General features: G+C 41.0%; 1 protein-coding gene and 1 non-coding gene across 2 annotated transcripts; one reads left to right on the forward strand and one right to left on the reverse strand.

Moving 5' to 3' along the window:
- Positions 1-531: 531 nt before the first annotated feature.
- LOC134536460 (dynein axonemal assembly factor 3) lies at positions 532-23,799 on the forward strand. The gene is made up of 6 exons (XM_063376177.1): positions 532-662; positions 1,971-2,142; positions 5,798-6,063; positions 16,879-17,146; positions 22,393-22,566; positions 23,788-23,799. Exons 1-6 carry the CDS (start codon positions 532-534, stop codon positions 23,797-23,799), a joined length of 1,023 nt encoding a protein of 340 aa, XP_063232247.1.
- On the reverse strand, positions 10,972-11,044 carry Trnav-cac (transfer RNA valine (anticodon CAC)). The gene has a single exon. It is a non-coding gene; the product is annotated as a tRNA-Val (tRNA).
- Positions 23,800-23,801: the final 2 nt, after the last annotated feature.

Here is a 23,801-nt window from a genome sequence, read left to right on the forward strand (position 1 = left end):
CCCCCCTTTGGAAATTTAGTTGTTGCGCCCCTGACTACAAGGCAATACGAAGATGAGAAAAGATACATTATCGAAGTTTATGGACCGAGTCGTAAGACACTATATTAGTATCCCAGAGAACACTGATTCAAATCCCGGCTGGCCATTGTCATATCGTTTGGACGTGAAACGTCTTAAAAATCACAGCGAAACATATGGGTAACAGAACAGAAGAAAAGGTCTGCTGTATCATCTTGCTTTAACATTTTCTATAACTATATAGGCTTCGGCCTGAGACGCATTTAAGAGTCTTCCCTGTTAGGAAATGGTTCTGTCGACCCATTGTTGTCGGGCACAAAAAACAGTTTCCTGCTTCCACTCTACGCCGGCGTTCACTACACGAACTCCAACTGGTTCCCGTTTCCGCCACCGCGCGGGCAAACGCAGCGCTGTCGACGGTTGCCATGGCCACCGGCCCGCTTGTGTACTCGAAGACGAGGCAGATGGAGGTTATGTCTGCTACTTGGGGTGTGTAGCCTTCACTCTGCAGAGATGTACTGGGGCTACAGCCCTGCGCTGGACCTTCAAGAGGAGGTGGACTGCGACGGAGAAGAGCTGAGGGCACTCTTGGTGGGGGGATGCGACGCCCGCCACATACTGAAGACACTCGCCAGAGCTTACAGGTAAAATAATAATAATTGCTGGAAATCTCTTGAATTCATCCATTTGTGTCGCCTTAACTTGTATTGAGAAATATGTATTCAAATTTTTGGCAAGAAAATGAGCAGATAATAGATTTTTAAGCTATTTTTACACATTGCTGATTGTTATTCATTGACATGCTCCATATTGTAAAAACGCAGTTGAAATAACTCATGTTTTCATGTGTTTAACTGCAGATGTAATATTAACCCTGTAAGTATATAAACGCATGTCATGTGGATTTAGAGCAATAAGGTATAATATATGTACTGAAAACTATAGCTGATGTTAAAAATCCAAGGTGGCTGTCAGTTGTTGACGACGCTTAATTGCAATATAGTGTTGTTTTTTTTCCACGAGCAATCGGCATACTTCGGAGAACTTCGGAAATATTCGGGCGTGACTCATTCCTTCAAACTGTAGGCGTCCGACTTCCATGGCACAGAGCTATCAATGTAGCAAATATTGTAGACACCACGGAGTTAGGAATTGTAAAGAGACCCGTACTATATTGTCTCTGAAAGAGACGGCATGTTATGACATACATGAAGTCACTTTTTAACCTAGCCATCGCCATGTTGTTCCGGCCAAAACATTGCGGAAATGCTGTTTGATAACGCCAGATGATGGTTAGGAAGTATGAATTACAAACTCCGTCATTAATAACAGTTACTTCCATAAAAAAAAAGTATTTCAAAAGAGTTTCCATAGTGCTAACACTAAATTTCAGCCAATATTTTGGGCGTCTAACCAGTGTGGTGCAACAATTAACTGAAGGGGAAAAAAGGTTTCACACACCATAATCATGCAGACGTGGCCACTCAGAGACTATAAAAGGATATTAGCCACCATACGTAAAGCTTTTTTTCCCCCTATTTTTTTAAAAAAATTCTGATTTTTCACATACCAATATGGCATACGTTTACTTATATTTGTATCACCTGTTCTAGCCTCTTAGTTAAGCTGTTGGGAAGAAAATTAGATCAAAATATTACGTGTTAGTAAGTTAATATATACATTAAAAGTCCAAAACGAAACATCATAATAAAAAAAAATGTAATGATACGAGTTGAAATTTTTTTTCTCCAATACAGGTACAGCTGATATATTTTTTAAACAAACGGCCGCCATATTGGTACGTGTAGGACACTGAAATCTACATTTTTAAACAAACGGCCGCCATATTGGTAAGTGTAGGACACTGAAACCCCCCCCCCCTCGCCCAGATCCATCTGTATATTCCCGTGATCTCTGTGGCCCACCCCACTCGGCGCTAGCGCGGGGGCCAGGCCAGAGGAAATGGCGCGCGACCTCGTCGGCAGGCACCCGCCGCGGAGACTGACCCTGCTGGTGGAGGAAGCCAGCGAGGAGCTGCTGGCGCGCCAGATGCTGCTGCTGGCGATCGCGCTGGAGCCGCCGGAGGTGCTGGGTCCTCGGGAGAAGGCGCGTCTCTTCATGGAGGTGCGTAGGGTAGTCGTACTGCAGGTTGGGAAGTTCATTGTTGCAATGTCGGACCCCCCACACGCGAGAAAACACACGAATGGAGCGATATTTTAATCTCGGTGGCAGAACAACCGCGCACCTAGCGGCCAAAATTTTCCCTTTGCCAAACTCACCCACGAGAGGAAAAAAAAAATTTTGAAGTGAAACTTCTAATGCGACATCCAACAAGGTTGCGTTAAACGTTTAACGCTACCATGGAGGGGGTATGAAAGCACTGTTGCGTTAAACGTTCAACGCTCCTGGGGAGGGGGAATAGAAAGAGCCAGAGCGAGAGTGAATGCGTGGCACTCGAACGCATGCGCGTGGTATAACCTGTTACAGGCCAGCGCGAGCGTTAGCAACGAGTAGCGTCCAATATTCCAAGCACATGCGCGTGGTATTCTTGCTATGCAGCGAAGTAAACAGTGTGAGCGTCGTGAAATCAGCTGTAATACGTACTTGTTGTTCTATTTTAATTTATAATATTCATTATTTTTTTCAATATTTATAGTGCAAGTTCGACATCATACAATCGATCTCCATTTCCTATCTTCGTTAAAATCGTCGAAAATACAACATTTACAATGCTAATGTTGATAAAGTTTGTCTTAAATAAACAATATGATTTCACTAAAAATCAATTTCTACCCCTTCCTATTTTCATTTCCACATTACGAAGTTTCACTTCTTCCGCGCGGAGGGACTCCACGCACTATTTTTTTCTTTCTAACATCTAGTATAACAAACCTTGACCATGGAGTTAGTCATGCTGTGACGTATCTTAATTTAGTTTCTACCTCAACAGTACCGTATTGAAACAACCGAAAACGACAACGATTCCTGAAGCTGATGGTTATGAATTAGAACTTACGTAGTTAAACTCAGTTATTTGCATAAAATGTGGTACGTTTAAAGCTCTTTCCACACTGCAAATGTTTACCGAAAGCCAATGTCTCGAGAATAGGCATGCCACGTGGTTTGAAGATCGTTTTTCTTTCCGTGCGAAAAGTATTGCAAGTTAAGTTCAGTGTATTCCTGCGGAAGCGTGTATGTCAAACACCCGGTAGTGCGACTTCACACCACGTAGGTGGACGCCGTATGTGGTGTTATCGCCGTTTTATGGTCACGTTTTTCGTTCTAAGGTAATTTCCATGGATGCTTCACCATATAAACACGGCATATTCTCTGCCCCCCCCCCCCCCCCCCCCCCCCACAGATACACATTACACGTTCTCTGCAATTTGTAGGGAGTCAAACAAGAATTCTTAGTTAAAACTTTTTTTTTAAAATTTGCAGGCTTTCGCGGCCATTATTCAATAAACTATCTTGGCTTTCGAGATTGTACGGATGTTTCTGTTGAGAAATCAACTGTTGATATCTCGATCCTGAAGATGCCTGCTGCAATGCAGAGCGAAACTCGGTACATTCTACCACTTCGACGCAGCTCACCTTCGAACCCAAAATAGTGTATTTAAAGTCTTGTAACTGTACAAAATGTAAGGGGGACGTCCATTAATCGTTATCTGACACCACCAGTGTTTTCATTGGAAGGAAAGGGACAGGTTTGGAGTCGGGATTATGGTAGCGGATGGGGTTCGGGATTGGGTTGGGCTGTTTTAACTTCGTGATACTCGCACTTGACGTTGCAAGTTACGCAGTTTGTTCGCCCTGTACATGGACGGGTCGCTGGTTACTTGCTGCTGCTCCAGCAGAGACTCGAACACAGGACCTTGGTCGCGAGTACATAACACCGCCCGGCTCGTGGCCTGCTGAACTCTGCTTCCCGCTGCACTGGTCTCTTAGCGACAAAACACTACCTCTTCGTGACTACTGGCGTCGACCCGAAAAAAACAACAAATCCCCATTATAGCTCGCTGACGGGTCGCTACCACAACGCCGAAATACCATAACGCCGATTGTCAAAATTGACCACAACGCCGACAGCTAGAAAACTGCTGTGTACTACAACGCCGAAATAACAACTGAATGAATTTGTGTGTTTCTTAAATGTACCTGAACGCCGAAATACCACAATCAAACCTAACCTAACCTAACCTAACCTAGCGTTATAACCTAACGTAACTTAACCTAGCCTATCCTAACCTAACCTAGTCTAACCTAACCTAGTCTAACCTAACCTAACCTTTGTGGTAGTCCTGCAATGACATTTTTCGGCGTTAGTGTATTTCGGCGTTGTGGTGCGTCCCCCTCGCTGACCTCACACTGTCAGCTCCACTGAACCCCCGCGGCACCACAGAACTACTCTTCAGCTCGACAGTGCATTTTGAGGGGCGGTTCTTTCCGCCGGAAGAGGGAGGGGAGGGGACCATGGCCCTCACATTCTATAATGGGCCCTGGACTCAGGATCGGATTCCCCCCCCCCCCCCCCCGCCAATTAATTTTACAGTCACGTGCTACATTATAATTGCATGGTTATTTCTTACCTACACTCTTTTTTATAATGTTATTTAACCTGAAAATACAGGGTATAATTATGGTTGCTATTTTATAAGTCCAAACTAAGCTTTATTTATATAATTATTTTACTTTTAAAGTATGTATATTTATTTCACTCGTAAAAATGTAAAATAGTTACAGAAAAAATAAAATTTGCCGTAGGTGTAGAATCTTCTAAAATTTCATTGGATAAAAAAATATTCAATGTGTTTTTTCTAGTTTGTAAAAAAAAATTATAATAGTTTAAACATTTAAAAATAAACAGGGCTGGGCCCGGGCCCTGGACCCAGGGGTCCCCCAGTTCCCCCCCCCCCCCCCCCCCTCCATTGTGGGGGCCATGGAGAGGACACAGTGAGCTGCTGAGCTTCTCGCTTGACTAATTGCATCGCGGCAATGAACTGGAAGTTCGTTTCCTTGGTTCGTTTACAGTTGAAAAAAATGCAAACTATGTAACTTCTATAGCCTCAAGGTTCAAATTTTTTTTTTCCATAAAAAAAAATTCAGAATCAAGGAAATAATCTGAAATTCATGCACGGCACGTCCTCTTGCGAAGCGTCGTAGTAAGCGCCTGCAGCTAGGCAGACGTCACAGCACCGTCGCGCAGTGGACCGGCTGAAACATACGATACCTCTTGCAGGGGACGCACCACAACGCCGAAATACCACAACGCCGAAATACACTAACGCCGAAAAATGTCATTGCAGGACTGCCACAAAGGTTAGGTTAGGTTAGACTAGGTTAGATTAGGTTAGGATAGGCTAGGTTAAGTTAGGTTATATTACGCTAGGTTATGTTAGGTTAGGTAAGGTTAGGTTTGATTGTGGTATTTCGGCGTTAAGGTACATTTAAGAAACACTCACAAATTCATTCAGTTGATATTTCGGCGTTGTGGTGCACGGCAGTTTTCTAGCTGTCGGCGTTGTGGTCAATTTTGACATTCGGCGTTGTGGTAACGACCCCCTCTTGCACTGCAGTTAAATTATTTTGCACAATATTGAATATTAAAAAAAAAAAAAAAAATTGTTTGAATATTTTATGCTATTATTTCGAACTTACTTTATGTTTTTTTTGTACAAAGTTTCGATGAATTTTTTGTAGTGTTACAAACTATTCCCAGAGGGATACGTTGTGAGAGTGCAGCTGCAGACAATGGGGTGAGTGTAGAGGGCGGCGGCAGGTGTACGGGAACCTGCACCTGCGCCCGGCCGGCGCGCGCTACGTGCGCGGCAAGGCTGCGCAGCTGGCGCGTGACGCGGCCCAGGAGAGGGTTGAGGAGGGGGGAGGAGACTGCTGCGCCCTGCCCCTGGTCAGCCTGGCGCGGCTCAGGCACCGCGAGCGAGACCAGATGCTCGACGTGCTCAGCTTCTGGGCGGCGGGGGGGAGAGGCATCTTCCGCCCCGCCAGCCACTGGGACGCCCGCCTGCGCGCGCATCTCGGCGCCAGGTGCGTCCCGCCCTGATTGCACGGGTGCCAACTTGACAACTAGAAGCAAGATGTAAAGGTTTTCTTTTTAGTGTACATTCATTTAGGGGGATTTTTTTTAGCGGGTACATTATTTCAGGAATTTGTTTTGAAGGCGTGAAATTAAAGTGTATACGTATCTTGAACCAGGGGCGCAACAACAGGGGGGGCAAGGGTATTTTGACCCCCCCCCCCCTCTGAAACCTTGAAGTGGGGGCAAACGGGGGCACAGAAAGTGCTGTGTAATCAATTTTTAAGATAATAAAACTGCTTAAATAGCACCATGTTCCACCTTCAAATACAAATTTTTCCCGGGGGAGGACCCCCGGACCCCCCGCTTCAATAGGGGGGGGATCGATTATTCTTTATAAAAAGGTATATTGCCCCCCCTTTGGAAATTTTGTTGTTGCGCCCCTGTCTTGAACCCCCCGTACACCTTGCCGTGGGACACAGAACAAGGAGGGAGTTTTAAGTGCGTCTCGTACAGTAGAAACTGAAATCATGTTTCGCACGACATATGACGCTATCTGTTGGGTGAATCCATAACTACTAGCAAAAAAAAAAATACTCGGGATAGAGGTTATAATACAAAATTTTAAGTTAATGTTAATTTATCTTCTTGATGACTATTTGCTTAGTAAACTGTTTTTTTCCCCCTAACCAAACTAATAACTAAGTGTGTTTGGGATGGGTCTGGGTTAGGGAGAGTCTCTAAGTGCGTCTCAGACAGCGTCTAATCATGCAGGTTTTAAGTCATGCAGAAGAGGAAGCGTGCATCATGTGCTAGGCAACGTTTTAGCCATGACTAACTTTCCTCACTGACTATTCTAGACTAAAACTAGATAAGTTTGGCCCAGGTAAAAGCCTGCATAGACACAGGGAAAACCTTGGGCTCTGACATGCGGGATGCAAAAATATCATGCATTAAAATCAAGCAGGAGGCTTACGGGAAATCAGAAGGATGGATCCAGAAGAAGAGTTGGACAGAGTAGAAAAGAGTCTACCATGCGGGGGGTTGGAGGCTTGGACATTGATGTCCGCATGTGCTTGGGATGGCACTGGTTGTTTCGGGGGCGACTTTAGTCGTTTCCCGCCAGGCTGCCAGTTAAATATATTTAAGCTGTAATTCAAAATCTCATGCCTTTCAGAACACAGCCGGCACAGACATGAGGGTCAGTACTAACACGACAGGCAGAGAACCCGAGGGGGCCAACCATTCACCTGCGTGCTTCGCACTATTTTGAATTATCACTGTGTGTCCTTATCGCTTGGTAGCTTTTATTAAGTTCGTGCTTTGTCGCGAGCTGGTGCATCGAGCCTGCACTCAGGAGTGGACAGAGCCTCAGTTTGACCGAAGTCGGTTAGGGAAATTGTCCAGTCCTTCATCGCGAGCTTCTACGCAATCGTAGGCCACGGCTGTGCGAAAATGTCAGGGACGATGGTGTTGGAGGGAGCCTTAAATAAGATATAATCAGGTTTAATATAAATATAACTTAAACTAAATGAACTACCAGCATACATGTGCGTGGTGCGCATGTCATCTATACTAATATTATAAAGCCGAAGAGTTTGTTTGTTTGAACGCGCTAATCTCAGGAACCACTGGTCCGATTTGAAAAATGCAAACATTTCTGGTTGGCCACACTACAATATTTAGCTACCAAATTAGAGTGAATTAAGTTTCACTGGTTTGTTTGCCTAATAATACTACTAGCTACAATCACTGTAGCTATGTTAGCAATATATTATGAAAGCTACTATCTAGTGGACGGGCCCAAAACTACTTCAAGAATCTAGGTCTCAGTTTCGGCAATACAGTTTCTCCTCCATTGCGGGGAGGGGGTGCGGAAGACTGCCATACTGGAAAACTACCATAATGACAGTATTCCGCCATAACGAGACGGAATTCTGCCATGAAATGAGTACAGCAGCATTGCTCTCGAAGTAGCGCTGTCAACCCTCTAGCTGTTTCTCAGGTTAACTTTAAAGGCTATAGATAACGCTTCTGACTGTCATAGTGGCAATCACAAATCACCGCATAGAAAAAAATGTTTCCAAAAATGTTTTATAGGGAGCAGCACTGTATTCTTATTACAACGATTTGTACCAAAATATTTGTAGTTTTCCATTATGGCACTTTTCCTCCTGTTTTGACGGAAAACTGCCATAACAAAAATGGACGAAGGGGAATTATGGCAAAATTTCTTATACATTCCACGGAATGAGGAAAACAGCCTTACTCATAAAATCGTAATATAACTAGCTTCATAGAATTTACAATTTTTCCACACTGAAATAATTGTAGATCATTATTTAATGAGTGCAATTCCAACGCAAATATTAAGGGTTTTCTAATGTAATGTTTTCATTATTAGGGTGATAAAACAAAGGCACAGGTCAAGCAGTACAGGCGCTCTAGGGGAGACATAGGCTCGTACATCGAATGTTGGTGGGCTTTGCACAGGCTTGCAGTCTTTCATAATTAAATAAATAAGAAAATAAAATATATTACTATTCGTAGCATATTATTCTGCTTCATGAAAACTGTCAGATCAAATTGAAATTAAGTATTTTGTGCCTTACAGCAGCTATAAACGAATTATGACTTAAAATAACAAAAAACACATACCTACACATCAATAACTTTGCGAAAAATACGGACATACAGATAGATAAACATTAATAACGTTCATGTTAACTAATTATTTACTTAGATTTTCTCAAAAATCTTCAACCTAAACTAAATCTAGATTTAAAAAGTTAAAAATAACTTTTTCCTTGAGTTTTTTTTACCAATGAATATTTGTAGGTTATTCAAAAGGAGTTATAATTTTTCACATATTTTATAGTTACTAATGGTTTTAAAAGTGTCACTAATTCTGTAATTGCAAGTTGGAATTCTTAATCCAAACTTAGTCATTATGTCTTAACCAACAGAAATAATAAAAATTGCATCACCGATCGAATTTCAAATATAAAATAGAAATAGGTTATATAGGAATGTAGCATATTCAAATTAATTTAAATGCAATTTAATTTAAATATTAATTTAAAAACTTTTTTTTGCATAAATTTAATAAGACCTAAAGATCTTCATGTGTTGCTAATAGTATTATCTAAATGTTGGGGGGAAAAAAAAGCTTGGCATCAAATATAACTCGAAGGTCTTAAAAGAGGACACCACGTTTAATGTCATCACTTACTATGTGACAATTCTGATTAATTGAATTAGTTTTTACTAAAGGTTATACAGTAAATGCTATCGTAATTCAGAGACGTTTGTCAACTTAGAAATCAGATCGGGACAGCTGAAATATCTTGCTGAATAGTTTCACAAACATATTTCCCAATTATGTTTTTTTTTCATCAACATCTTTTCTTGATAAATTCTGATTACAGTTGGAATATTCGATTAGTTGAGATAAACTATGTGCGTGTGTTAAAGACGATCTTCCTGATTAAAAATTACAGAAATAAAATTCATGAGCCTATAAATATTAAAACTTCTAAAATATTACGTAACAAAGGTTTTTGACTAAAATTTTACCGTAAATAATACTTCAAGCTGAACACACAAAATCGGTATACAAACACTCAATGACTGATACACACTTAATTCAAATATATATGTTAATTAGAGATTTATTTATAACATGGTGGAATGATAATGCGACAGTTACTAAAAATTATAAATAAATCTCTAATTAACATATATATATTTTTTTTTTTGCAAAACTCCGTTCCCCCGGAGAAACCCCCGGAATGGCCACCGCATGGGGAGCCCAAGAAAAGAAACGGGCTCCCCATTTGGAAGCCACCTGGAAGGTTTTTTTCTGTTCCACCCACCGTTTCTTTTGGTAGCCTGACTTGTTGCAAGGGATTGTATTCATACCAGAGAAAATGCCACCATTTTATCTGGGCAATCCGCCTTGGAGGAGCCGGGGCGCGAACCCGGGTCCTACAAGTCACAAGGCAGGCGCTCTACCACCAGAACCAGAGTGGTAGAGCGAATACTTGCAGACTTCTTAACACTGACATGATGTTATTCCACGAGATTACTGTAGTTCGTGTGTCAATAACACGTACATTACGTGTAGTAACATCTTACCTCGGCAACGAACAAATTTATGTATTCTTATGTTCTTCGTTCAGCATGAATTGTGTAATTTCATAACAGTGAAATATAATTTGTATAACTAGTCTGGCAATTTTTTAGTTGTTTTTAAGCAAAATAACTTACAGTCTCGCTGTATAATAATTATATAGAACCATAGACTAGTAAAAAAATATGTAAAGAGCTTGCACTGTTATTTTGAAATAAATGTTAGATATTAAAAGAGTGTGTTTAGTTAAAAAATGTGTGTGCTCACAAGCATGAAATTATTCTATAATCATCTTATTTATTTGTTTTTAAAGCCACAGAAAAGATATCTTTATATTACTTTTGGCTTTATTTTGTTTGACCGTGCTTAACTTGCGCAGCAAATACTGGAAAGCTATTCAAACAACTGTTTGCAAATAACTAAATATTGGCGGTACTGGGGCAACACGAAGCATAAATGGTAACACTATTTCGTAGTGATACAGTTATTTTCATGTAAATGTACAAATTAACAAATATGTAAGTTTACATGAATATTTCTGTTCCATTTACAAAGAAAATTTACGGCAAACAGAATAACTCAACAATGAAGCTTAACAGATAAAAATTGAAAAATATATATATATAAAGCTTGCTTATTAAATTTAGCACTTGCTATTTTTACAAGCAAAACATTAGTTTCATTCACTATTCTCGGTGATTTTGTTTGCTAGCTACAAGCTTTATTGGTTCGGGGAACTATAAATTCAGTAGCTAATATTCCTGAAATTAAAAATAAAAATTCGACCTGTTTCCACCCGGGATCGAACCGGGGACATTGTGCGTGTGAGGCACACGTGATAACCACTACACTACGGAAACAGTTGAACTTCATTGCAAATTTATCGAGATAATTACTGTAATAATATTATTAAACTAGAAAGTTATATTTAATTTGCACGACAGTTTAAAATTCATTAATAAATTTTATTATTGTGAAAATGAAAATTATTTCTTATTTGTATGAATATATATAAAATTATAAAAAATATGTGATAATAAAATTGTATGTATTAAGTTCATCTGTTCTATTTACCGACGATATTTTTGGCAGCAAGAAATTAAGTGACTACAAAAAGGCAAATCTACCAAAACATTTTCGGGTATGCAAACATATATTGTACACATAAAAGAAGAACAATCCTTTTTTTAAATGAAATCGTAAACTTCAAAAGATACAAACGTATTTAATAAAACTGTCACACTAAAATGTCGAACTATATGAAATAATAAGTAAATAAATAGGAAACGTTTGGCTGGTTGGTGATGAAAGTCACCAGCCAGCAAAACATTTCATTTAAAAAAAATTGGTTGTCTGTAAAGTCGGTTTACGGACGATAGTTTAATGTGACGTCATAACAAAACATTGATGAAATGATTGCATACTTTTATGAATAAAATTGAATCATTTTTATTGAATTATCACTATATTGTATGGATACAAAGAAGGAGTGAAATGAAATCTACAATTTAATTGATAAATTTCCTTTTATTTGCACTCATTAATACAAATATATTTATTACTTTAACGAAGAGATTATTTTAACTATAACTTTTATACATGTTTGCTATTTAACTTCTTCCAATCTGTGTTATTCTGTTAACGATAGGACGATGATAGGAAAAGTAGGAAAAAATGGGAGTGTTTCAAGTTTAATGTGCCTCGAAAAAGTTAAATCTATAGTTGTTCCAATCGAGTGGAAGAGAGACAGATGCGGTGCAAGCGTACAATGAACGTAACGGGACACAGCGTAACGGGACAATGTGCGTTACGGGACATTTTTTCGTGCGTGCAGCCGGCGTTCATCGATTTATTAGACGTTACGTCAAAAAAAAAAAACTACGGCTATACATACAGAGACGCACAGGTGAACCCAGCGATGTGAATAAACAGTGACGACAGCACAGACGAACACTGTAAGAAACAGTTGGGCGACAAAACAGATATTTTGAAAACCACAACGATGATAGCACAGACTAACACGGTACCTAGGTATATGATTCCTAAGAGAACAGTTGCGGCGTTTCGGGAACAGACTGATGTTTGTCATAACATACAGTTTAATGAGTAATGGCGTATGTACGAAACTACATCTTGATTTAATTTACCTATTATTTAAAATTATGTTTTTCAGTGGAAATTTTATTTAATGTAGGTACTACACTGTTTTTTAATTTCACTTAGATACTAACTTTCTTTAAACATATTTGTGTTTGGTTTGTTTTATGTGTATATTTGTTTACACTTCTGTTAACAAGGCACAGGTATTAGTGTAGAGAAGCTTACTCAAAAGAGGAACCTGTTTCTGTAACAATAAGTGTCAGGAGCGTAGTAAAAAAGGGGGGGGGGGGGGAGGAGTAGGATTGCCAGATTTATTTAAAAAGAATTTTATTTTACAATTACAGGAATTTCATAAAGTACTTAAGGGATCGTCAACTAACCTAAAAATGTATTTTCAAGCATTATCTTTGTAAAAGAGTTTCCGGAGGGGGGACTGGCTTCTGTCCTCCCCTTCCACAAATACTGGCTATGCCCATGGTACATGTGTAAACAAAATCACATGTAGTTACACGCAGTGTATACTCAAAATACGTGAATTAAAATTTTGGTGATTGTAATTTTTGAAAAAAAATTGTAGTTGAATTTATATTACATGTCAATAATTTTTCAAGTCATGTGGTGATAGCCTACATGGAGTAAGTACTATAGTCTGAAACTATGTATTTGTAATGTTATGCAATGATCGTACACTCACGCCTGTAGCATGGAGCATCAAAACAAGGCAATCTGAAGATGAGAAAAGATACATTATCGAAGTTTATGGACCGAGATGTAAGACACTATATTAGTATCCCAGAGAACACTGGTTCAAATCCCGGCTGGCCATTGTCATATCGTTTTGACGTGAAACGTCTTAAAAATCACAGCGAAACATATGGGTAACAGAACAGTATCATCTGCTGTATCATCTTGCATTAGCATTTTCCTAACTATATAGGCTTCGGCCTGAGACGCATTTAAGAGTCTTCCCTACCTAGACCTCCCAAATAGGTACACTTAGTTTTAATTTAGGGTAGAAAAAAATTCTGTTCAGTGTAGCTCACGACTCAGACGTGATAGCGCGGTGATTTGTGTGTTTGTGTATAGAGAACCGACAACACTGGCAATACAGATTGTACGTTCACCAAAAAACATTAATTTTGATATTATGCCTTCGGTATCTCATTTATCATAGGCCAATGTTAAACATTTTCGTTGAATATTAATTGAAACGAATAGTAAGCTACCATTTAGTGTTTGTTTTGAATTAAAATATTTAGTACGTAGACAATGTCTCGGTTTTATTATTTTTATTTTAAACTATTACACTAAAAGCGACTCGCTGACATTGACGTTTCATGCGAAAAAAACGGCCGCGAGTCCCGATACAGCCCCACCGATTTTTTCTGCTGATTCCTGAAATAATTCTAGAAAATTGGTCGGTTGCTTCCTTAATTCCTTTCATATTGTCACACTATTGTGGCGTGGTGTTTGCCCGTCTGCATTGACCTCGCTATTAATCTGTTTACGGACAAGCAAGCATTTTAGAATAAGAAGAAATCTAATATCGGAAATAGGCTATTCCCCTGGTAAACATACATAAAAATGATTTCAAGGCTTTTATAAATTAATATTCTGAAATGTTTTCACTTAATTAGCTCATTTGAGTATTTCTAAATGATTTCGTAGTCATTGACGCAGTTAAAATATAGGCCTAATTTCACAACTATTTAATCAATAAACAGCAAACGTGAATCGTTCTCAAGTAAAATATAACAAATATTCCGTATTCATAGTTCTCATGTTGCAAATATTGTGATGCTTTTCATCTATTCTTAGTGGCAATTGTTTTTCTTTAGATCTATATGTTAAAATGCTCTTATTGTGGTTTTCTCAGCACATGCTAAAAACATAATGCTGGAATCACAATATTCTGTGACAGCCGCGACACGACAAAAACAACACCACCGCCATTAAGAAGTAAGGTCGTAGTGAAGTCAGCCCACGAAAATTGAACCCCAACAGAAACCTAATGTGGGTATTATTAATTAAGTAGTAACGTAAACATATTTTTTCTGTGAAATAATTCATGCTTAAGTTTATTTTATCGTTATTTTGATAGACATGCCGTAAAATAAAATGAGTTTAATTGCCACCTCAGTACTATAGATGGCTATTCACCTGATGGTGACAATATTTTGTGGCATTTTAAACATATGATATGCAAAATATTTTACTTACGCAACCGTCGGTTGTCAGGCAATTGTGATTTTCGGTCATTAGATTGCATTTAATTTCAATTAGTGACCTGGAGTTAAAACATTAATTAGAATCACAAGACTTTGTATGCTACTTATTTATTCAAATTATTTCTAAGATCGTAGACGTAATTTAATCATGTCGTTCGAGTGTTAGGACTGTATGGTCGCGTTTTTACTTATGGTAGTTTTCCATTTTGGCACTATTCTGTCCCTCCCCCCCGCCCCCTCATAGGGCGGAATTCTTTCATTATGGTAGTTTTCCAGTATGGCAGGCTTCCGTCGCCCCTCGTCAAAACAGGAGGAATAGTGCCATAATGGAGAACTACCATTTTTATTTAAAGGTCGTGTTTATAAGTATACAGTGCTGCTTCCTATAACCCATTTTTGGAAACATTTGTTCCTACTAGTGCGCGATCTTTTGAGGTGATTTATGACGGAACTACAGAAAATCACCACCAGAAGTGCTATCTGTAGCCTTTTAAGTTAACCTAAGAATGAGCTAGGGGGTTAACAGCGTTACTTAGCGACGTATTCTATACGCTACTTCGAGAGCAAAAGCAGCTCTACTCATTCTATGGTGCGTATACGAAAATATGGCAGAATTCCACCTCGCCCTTTGAAATTATGCTAGTTTTTCCATTATGGTACTTTCCCGCCTTTTTTCGAAGAGGCCAGGCGGAATAATTCCATTATGGTAGTCTTCTGTTGCCCCTTTTCGAAGAGGCCAGTCTGAATAATGCCATTATGGTAGATTTCCAGTATGGTAGTCTTCCGTTGCCCCTTTTCGAAGAGGCCAGGCGGAATAGCTCCATTATGGTAGTTTTCCATTATGGCAGTCTTCCGTTGCCCCTTTTCGAAGAGGCAAGGCGGAATAATGTCATTATGGTAGTTTTCTATTATGGCAGTCTTCCATTGCCCCTTTTCGAAGAGGCCAGGCGCAATAATGCCATTATGGTAGATTTCCAGTATGGCAGTCTTCCGTTGCCCCTTTTCGAAGAGGCCAGGCGGAATAATGCCATTATGGTAGTTTTCCGCAGTCTTCCGTTGCCCCTTTTCGAAGAGGCCAGGCAGAATAATACCATTATGGTAGATTTACAGTATGGTAGTCTTCCGTTGCCCCTTTTCGAAGAGGCCGGGCGGAATAATGTCATTATGGTAGATTTCCATTATGGCAGTCTTCCGTTGCCCCTTTTCGAAGAGGACAGGCGGAACAATGCCATTATGGTAGATTTCCATTATGGCAGTCTTCCGTTGCCCCTTTTCGAAGAGGCCGGGCGGAATAATGCCATTATGGTAGATTTCCATTATGGCAGTCTTCCGTTGCCCCTTTTCGAAGAGGACAGGCGGAACAATGCCATTATGGTAGATTTCCAGTATGGCTGTCTTCCGTTGCCCCTTTTCGAAGAGGACAGGCGGAACAATGCCATTATGGTAGTTTTCCATTATGGCAGTCTTCCGTTGCCCCTTTTCGAAGAGGCCAGGCGGAATAATGCCATTATGGTAGTTTTCCATTATGGCAGTCTTCCGTTGCCCCTTTTCGAAGAGGCCAGGCGGAATAATTCCATTATGGTAGTTTTCCATTATGGCAGTCTTCCGTTGCCCCTTTTCGAAGAGGCCAGGCGGAATAATGCCATTATGGTAGTTTTCCATTATGGCAGTCTTCCGTTGCCCCTTTTCGAAGAGGCCAGGCGGAATAATGCCATTATGGTAGTTTTCCATTATGGCAGTCTTCCGTTGCCCCTTTTCGAAGAGGCCAGGCGGAATAATGCCATTATGGTAGTTTTCCATTATGGCAGTCTTCCGTTGCCCCTTTTCGAAGAGACCAGGCCGGAATAACGCCATTATGGCAGATTTCCAGTATGGCAGTCTTCCGTTGCCCCTTGTCGAAGAGGCCAGGCGGAATAATACCATTGTGGTAGTTTTCCATTATGGCAGTCTTCCGTTGCCCCTTGTCGAAGAGGCCAGGCGGAATAATGTCATTATGGTAGATTTCCATTTTGGCAGTCTTCCGTTGCCCCTTTTCGAAGAGGCCAGGCGGAATAGTGTCATTATGGTAGTTTTCCATTATGGCAGTCTTCCGTTGCCCCTTTTCGAAGAGGCCAGGCGGAATAATGCCATTATGGTAGTTTTCCATTATGGCAGTCTTCCGTTGCCCCTTTTCGAAGAGGCCAGGCGGAATAATGCCATTATGGTAGTTTTCCATTATGGCAGTCTTCCGTTGCCCCTTTTCGAAGAGGCCAGGCCGGAATAGCTCCATTATGGTAGATTTCCAGTATGGCAGTCTTCCGTTGCCCCTTGTCGAAGAGGCCAGGCGGAACAGCTCCGTCGTGGTGGGGGTCGCTGCCCCTCGGCAGGTACGACTCGCGCGACGGGGTGTTCGACTGGGACTACCACATGCGGCTGGCGGACCGCGAGGTGGCGCGCGCCGTGGACGCGCGGGAGTACCGCCACTGGCGCCGCACGGGGCTGGCCTTCACGTGGCCGGGCGCCGAGCCGCGCCTCCCCAACTGCACCCTGGCGTCTGGCGTGCAGCGGCTGTGCGGCCAGCTGTGCCACCGCGGCTACCTGGGCGACGTGGTCAGCGGGCCCTTCGCCGCCTACGGCATGCGCTGCGAGCCCGAGGTACCGCGCCACCATTGCAGGGGCGTAGGAACCGGGGGGGGGGGGGGGGACAGGGGTGACGTGTCCCCCTGAACTTTTTGGGTGGAGGGGACTGTCCCCCCCAACTTTCTAGACCGTGATATTTTTATGTTATAATATTATTCTGCCCAACTAGATTTGTAATTTCTTCACTCTCAAATTTTATCTTAAGGAAACAATAATAATTTTAACATCGATGTATCCAATGGTTAAATTAAAAAAAAAAAACTGCTTAAAAGGCGCTATTTTGCACTTTTAAAATCAAAATTTTCCCGTGGAGAATCCCCGGACCGCCCGTCCTAGTAAGAGGTGAATGGGTTTACATGACATCAAAATCATTATTTGTCCCCCCCCCTCCCCCCAACTTTATGAACACAGCTACGCCAATGGTGCGACTCTTACAGTGGAAACTGAAACCATGTTTCACGCGACATGTGTCGCTATCTGTTGGGCGGGCCCATAACTACCAGCAAATAAAAAAATCAGAATAGAGGTTCTCATACAAAGTTTTTTTTTAGTTAATACGTTTTTTTTTGGTTATATTAAGTTATCTCCTTGGCGGCGCAAAACTAATTTAATCGATGCGAAATTACTTAATGCTGTTTTGTAATAAATCGTAATGTACTTCATAAATAAAGGAGTAGGAGGTGCAAAAACTCATTGTATTACACACCACAAAATTAGTGGCTACCTAAATAGAGTGAACTTTCACTGGTTTGTTTGCCTGATAATAGCTTATACATTACCTTATCCTAATAAATTAAATGTAGTTATGTCAGCAATATATTATGAAAACTACTATCAAGTGGACGGGACCGTAACTACTTAAAAATAAATTGGTCTCAGTCTCGGTAATTAGAGTTTCTCCCCCCATGGACCCGTCCAACAATGCAACAAGGATGGAGACAGTGGCGTAGCTGAGGTGACTGGCGCCCTGGCCAGACTTGAAAATGGCGGCCCCGTCTGGATTAAAAGAGATGGTGGGGGGGGGGGGGGGGGGTTCACTAACCGCCAAACCGTCGTGGCGGCAAAACCCCCACCCCTGCCAACCGCTTGCTACGCTACTGGATGGAGATTGATCCGTTCCCCCTTTTTCTTACCACATTTATTAATCTGATTTTCACACACCAATATGGCAGACGTTTGTTTATATTTGCATCAGCTGGTTCCAGCCTGCTTTTATTAGGTACCGATTGTAGTTAGTGGCGTGGTTCAGGTTTTTTTTTTTAAATTGTAATTTCTTTTCCCAGTTCACTGTTAATCTATTTATGAACGCGAAATCTTATATTGCTATTGCAGTTAAATATTTTTTTTTGAGATTAAAAAAAAAAGAACCTATATTATATATGAGCCGAAAGTACTCTGTCGGTGACATTATTCCGTTTATAACTTTTTTATTTTCGCATGATAATCAAAAAAAAATATTGCATATGTATTCTCAAGTGTATTCTCTAAAGGCTCACATAGTTAACAATTGGGTATCAGAGTGTTGTATTGTTAAGAATTTTTTTTCTTTATTATTGCGAAAAACATGTGACAAATTCGATATTTATAAATGCAAAGAATTGGAAATAAAACAAATACTGTATGATGTAGGGTAGAAAAAAAATTAAGGATAATGTAAATGCTTTACTTATGTGTTTCGTAATCACGGTTATTTTCTTTGATGTATAAGGAACAAACTGTTTCGGCGTGCCGCAACGTAAACACAGGTTCTGTTTTCGCCCACTAGAATGCGCAAAGTGTGTTGTTGACCGAAGGATGACCTGGCAGGTAGCGGACCCGTAAAGGTGGGTTGTTACAGCAATTTTGGCATTTGTTCCATCCTGATACTGATACAGTAATGTACTTAGATACAAGTATCTGATACTTTTGTATCAGAGCAGTAGCGGTCCCAGGAAGCGACAAGGTATCAGCATTCTCGTTACAGGGTACACATCCTCCTTGCCGTCATCACCAGCGTAAAAAGGTATCGGTGTTTCTGATACATTATTCATCACGCCCGGTAATTCTCTACCTCTGTTACTCTCATGCCCGCCTGATACAAGCAGTATCAATCAGTTCAACATTTACGTCCTGGCCGTGTATTAATTACCACCATGTACATTGTTGCGGGCTGTCATGCTTTGTAGTTAGTATCTTTATAGTGAAATAAGGAATGGATAAGTGCAGGAAAAAGACTTCATTTGTGTGGAATTTTTTTACGGAAAATAATGAGTTTGCTAATTGTAATTTGTGTAAACAAAAACTGAGTTATAAATCATCATCGACTAATCTGAAGAAACATTTGAAACGTAAACATTGATATAGTATGCTCACTAATGTACATATCTGTTTTTTTTTTATTTTTTATTTTTGATAAAATCGTAATCATTAAATGTATGAAAACACTAGTTACTAATTGTTTTCGAAAAAAAAAGTCCATATGTTGATTACATCTGTTATTAGTGTCAACTGAGAATTTATTTGCATTTTCATAGCTGTTAGGTGCACAAATATAAATATTATATCTTGTATTAATGTACTTTTTAATATTAAAATTTCATTAGTTTTATTATTGAACGAGACGGTGCACGCACTGCGTGCGCACTGAGCGTACTTTGATGTGGGACAATAACCAAACGACTCGTAACAATTTCGCTTTGCGCCTCTCCTTCAACGCCTTCCCCTGCGCTTCCTCCCCTACATTATTTCCCTTCTTTATCCCTTATTCGTCGTTCCTGCTCCCTCCCCTTTCACAAGCTCCGCCCAAGTGACCGTCATCTGCGATCGGGTTCTGCGCACATTGGCCGTGGTGTTGTTCCAGGCGAATTCTGAACTGATACTAAAGTACTTGATATTTTTCAAGTGTACTCGTTTGCCGTTACTGATACAGGCGCGTATCAGTGACAAAGTATCAGGTTAATACTTTTCGACCCACCTCTAAGCGAACGACACTGCGCTGTTTCCGCGTGTCCTTTCGCCCGTTCTGTTCACAGCTGACGACAGGAGCTCGAATGAATATCACACAGCGTTTAACTTAACGTTTACTTAGCTGCTAAGATTGTGTAACATTTATTGAAGTTAATTAGGGTTAAATATTACCGCGGTAACTGTACGGTGTTATGTAAACAGAAAAAAAAATCTGTAAATTTAATAAAAGATTCCTTTGGAAATCAGTTGCTACGAAATAGTTCGTGAATACTACAAGAAAGGAAAACTTTAAAGTATTAGTTGTTTGGCGGATTTTAACAAAACGGGCAGTATTTTAATAATTTTTTTTGTCGAAAATCAGCTGCAAAGCTGGGTCTGGTATTTTTTCAAATCATTTTCGCTTTTATCGGAGCCGTTCCATTTTAAAGTTTAACCTTTCGCTTTGCAAATCGAATGATTCGATAATCAATTAGATAGTCCGGCAGCGAATTCTAGCGGCGGTTGCGGAAACTAAGTGTGAAACGCATGCAAAAATGTGGTTGGAAACACAATTTGCGTACATATTTTTCACACTCGGCATTATTTTAAAGAATTCTACGTTAATTTTCGTGTCCATGTTTTGTATAATAATAAGTGTATTTGTAACATAACATACGAATTTGCTCATTACCTAGGTTATATTTTACACATCTCTGGCGAGTACTAAAAGACTTGCTCACAATTTATTTTTTTTTATTTATTTTTTACTGTAGGGTTTGAAAAGTGGTGCATTGAATCATTGGAAGGGGTCCCTAGAAAATTATTAACCCCAGGGCCCATAGTTTTCGCCAGCCGCCCTGACCACGAGCAATCCCGTCTCACAACAGCTGCCTGGGCGACTCCAAGTGTTGTGAGATATGGGTATGGCGTGTAAATAGTGGGAACGTGGTCGTCCAGGAACATTTCGCCCAGGCGGCGGCCATATTGGCTGGACGTACCCCTGTATATTCTTATAATATATTTTTGGGCTGGGCTCAATGAATCATTAACTCTAACTTTCAGCATCAGTCACTCGCTATTAGTCCCTCAGTCACTGGCCCGGAGACCACTTTAATATAGGACGTTGCATCACCTTAAGCATGTATATTGGGTCGGTCATGCTTCCATCAAGCGTGGCTCCGTAATATCGGAAGGTTGAGGGAGCGATGGGGGTGATATACACCCCCCCCCCCCCCCCCGAGGCCAATTTTTTTTGTATATTAATGTTTACTTGAATAATTCATGTTTTGAATTTTTCTTTCGTCAAAAATAGTATGGAATTACAGAAGTTCGGTGTTTGAGACTGTACATTTGTAAATATTCTAAGGACCATCTCTGAATTATTTAATGTCATATTTTGCAGCATGTTTGTATGACAGCCCCTCCCAAAAAGCCATCCTGAAGCCGTCCCTGGCTTTCAAAGTTTCTAAAGCAGCATTGTCTGTGAACTCTCCTCTGATTTTGGCATCTACCGTGAGCTGAAGGTAACATGCTGGGGAATAGTTTATGATGAGTGTGTGCTGTACATATCTGAACTACACCACTCCTGCACTTAACCTATATGGCGACATATCCCCTCTTGTCCCTTTAGATTTTCTCAGGTGTCCTTGTAACCGTGTGTACTTAAAAGTAATGCTTATTAGGCTGGACTCACAAAGATCCGTCTCCCGTCCGTCTGCCAATCACGTGACATTCAGCGAATCAGATGGCCCAAAAAAATTCCAACCGTCCGTCCGTCAAAACCTTGCCATATATATATTTTTTTACTTTCGACGGGCGAACGAATGAAATTATAACCTCAAAAATGTCTGAATGGCATGGTCGTTATTTTAATTTTTTTTTTTTAAGTTTGTTTAGTTATTGTTAAGCTGATTCAAACAAATCTTTGAAGGGTTTTTCTTATATGTATTATATGTATTGACCAGCACTCTACACTGCACATAATCAAGGATTCTAAGTTCACCACTGTTTGCAAGGGGAATCCTTCTTTTCACAGACGAGAGAGCCAAACGCACGATCGTGCATCTTCGGTTTTTTTTTTGTTCATTGTAAATGTGTTGATAAAAGGATAATAATGGTGAATTAGGTTAGGTTAGCTACATTATAAATATTTAAAACATTGTGGACGGTTGATTTGGTTAGGATAGCTACATTAAAGATACGGAAGAAAAAAAAAACATGAACTTCGGGGAACTTCGGGTTTTGGGTCTCTCGTCTGTGAAAAGAAGGCTTCCCGTCTGCAAGCTAGTAGGTAACCACAGAGCACACACGTGTGACAAGTCTCGTGTCACGCGCAGGACGCAGATCTCCTGAAGACAAAGAACGGCGCGCGGGTGTTCACGTCCACGGACGTGACCGAGAGGAACCTCATGCGCCTCTTCCACGAGCTGCAGACGGGCTTGCCGTACGAGCGCGCGCCTGACGCCGACCCGGGCGCCGGCAGGGTCGTCATGGAGCTGCCGGAGGTGCAGGTCAGCCACATTCCCCCCCCCCCTCCCCGGGCGAGAAGCCTAGGATGTCCATTAGAGCTGTAGCAAACTGTATGTATTCGGTACTGAGCTTTGAATATATATACTGTATAGAAGTCGCGAGTGGATAGGATTTACTCTACGTTTTTCAGAAGCGTATGATGAGCAGCTTGGGAACTTCACCGCTGCAGTGCGCTGCCGTAACGCCCTGTATCGTCTTAGTTGTTATTTACACGTTAAAGCGCAGCACTGTCGCCCGCTATCATTCCCCGCACCCACCATCCAACATTCACTGCAGCTCAAGGTAGTTCAACTGGAGGGGGAAGGGGTGTTTGAAGAGTTCGACACTTGTCCGCTAGAAACCACCACAAGTCGATGCCCTAGAGATGGTGTCGATTGCGCCGGTGAATTAACCAACTACATCAAAACCGTATTAGAAATTTTAACCTGGACTGGCGACTTCTATACAGTATATATATTCATAGGTACTGAGTAACAGGTGCGCCATCTAGTAACGAGCAACGAAACGTTACACACGGATGCATTTCGTTACTCACATTTTTCGTATGTTTTACGCATTCGCGCGCATATTCGATGAATTTAAGTTACAAAGAACGATGTTTGTTTATTAAGTAAAGTATAATCTGGAAATTCGTCGTCCAAATTTTTTGCTGTTTATTAAAGGTATATTGTGTGTGTAGACAAAGTTTGAGATTGGAACAGTGACGACAGTCGTCATACCCTCCCAGATACAGAGGCCGTACCTGTCCACCGACGTGGGCCTGAGGGTGTTTTGTCCCCCCAGTGCACCATCTGTGAAGTGCTACGGTCAGGGACGCACCCGCGTGCGCCCTAGCATGCCAGTGGGCTTCTTTTTGTGTTATAAATAATTTTGTTTTTATGTATTTTTAAACGGTCACGAGCCTCGACAATTGTGTATATTTTGTAATCGTAACTAATTAATTCATGTGTAAATTCGCTTTTTGATTAATGTCTCGCTAATTTGTGTAAATAATTCTGTGATTTTCTCAAGTGTTTCGCCGTACTAGTAATGTAATCGCAGCCTGGCGCGTCGCGGGGTGGGCCTCTCCCACGCCGGCCGATTTCCCCTCCCCTCCTCCGCGGCCCGCGGGCCATGGTCCGCTGGCGGGCGGGGAAGGGCATTGGTGTTCTGGGCGCGACGTGCACGCCGCTCCGCGCTGCTAGTGAGGCGCGTCTTCTCAGCTCGTGGTCTGACG

The sequence above is a fragment of the Bacillus rossius genome, chromosome 11, assembly GCF_032445375.1.
Source record: "Bacillus rossius redtenbacheri isolate Brsri chromosome 11, Brsri_v3, whole genome shotgun sequence".
In the NCBI taxonomy this organism is placed as follows: Eukaryota; Metazoa; Arthropoda; class Insecta; order Phasmatodea; family Bacillidae; genus Bacillus; species Bacillus rossius.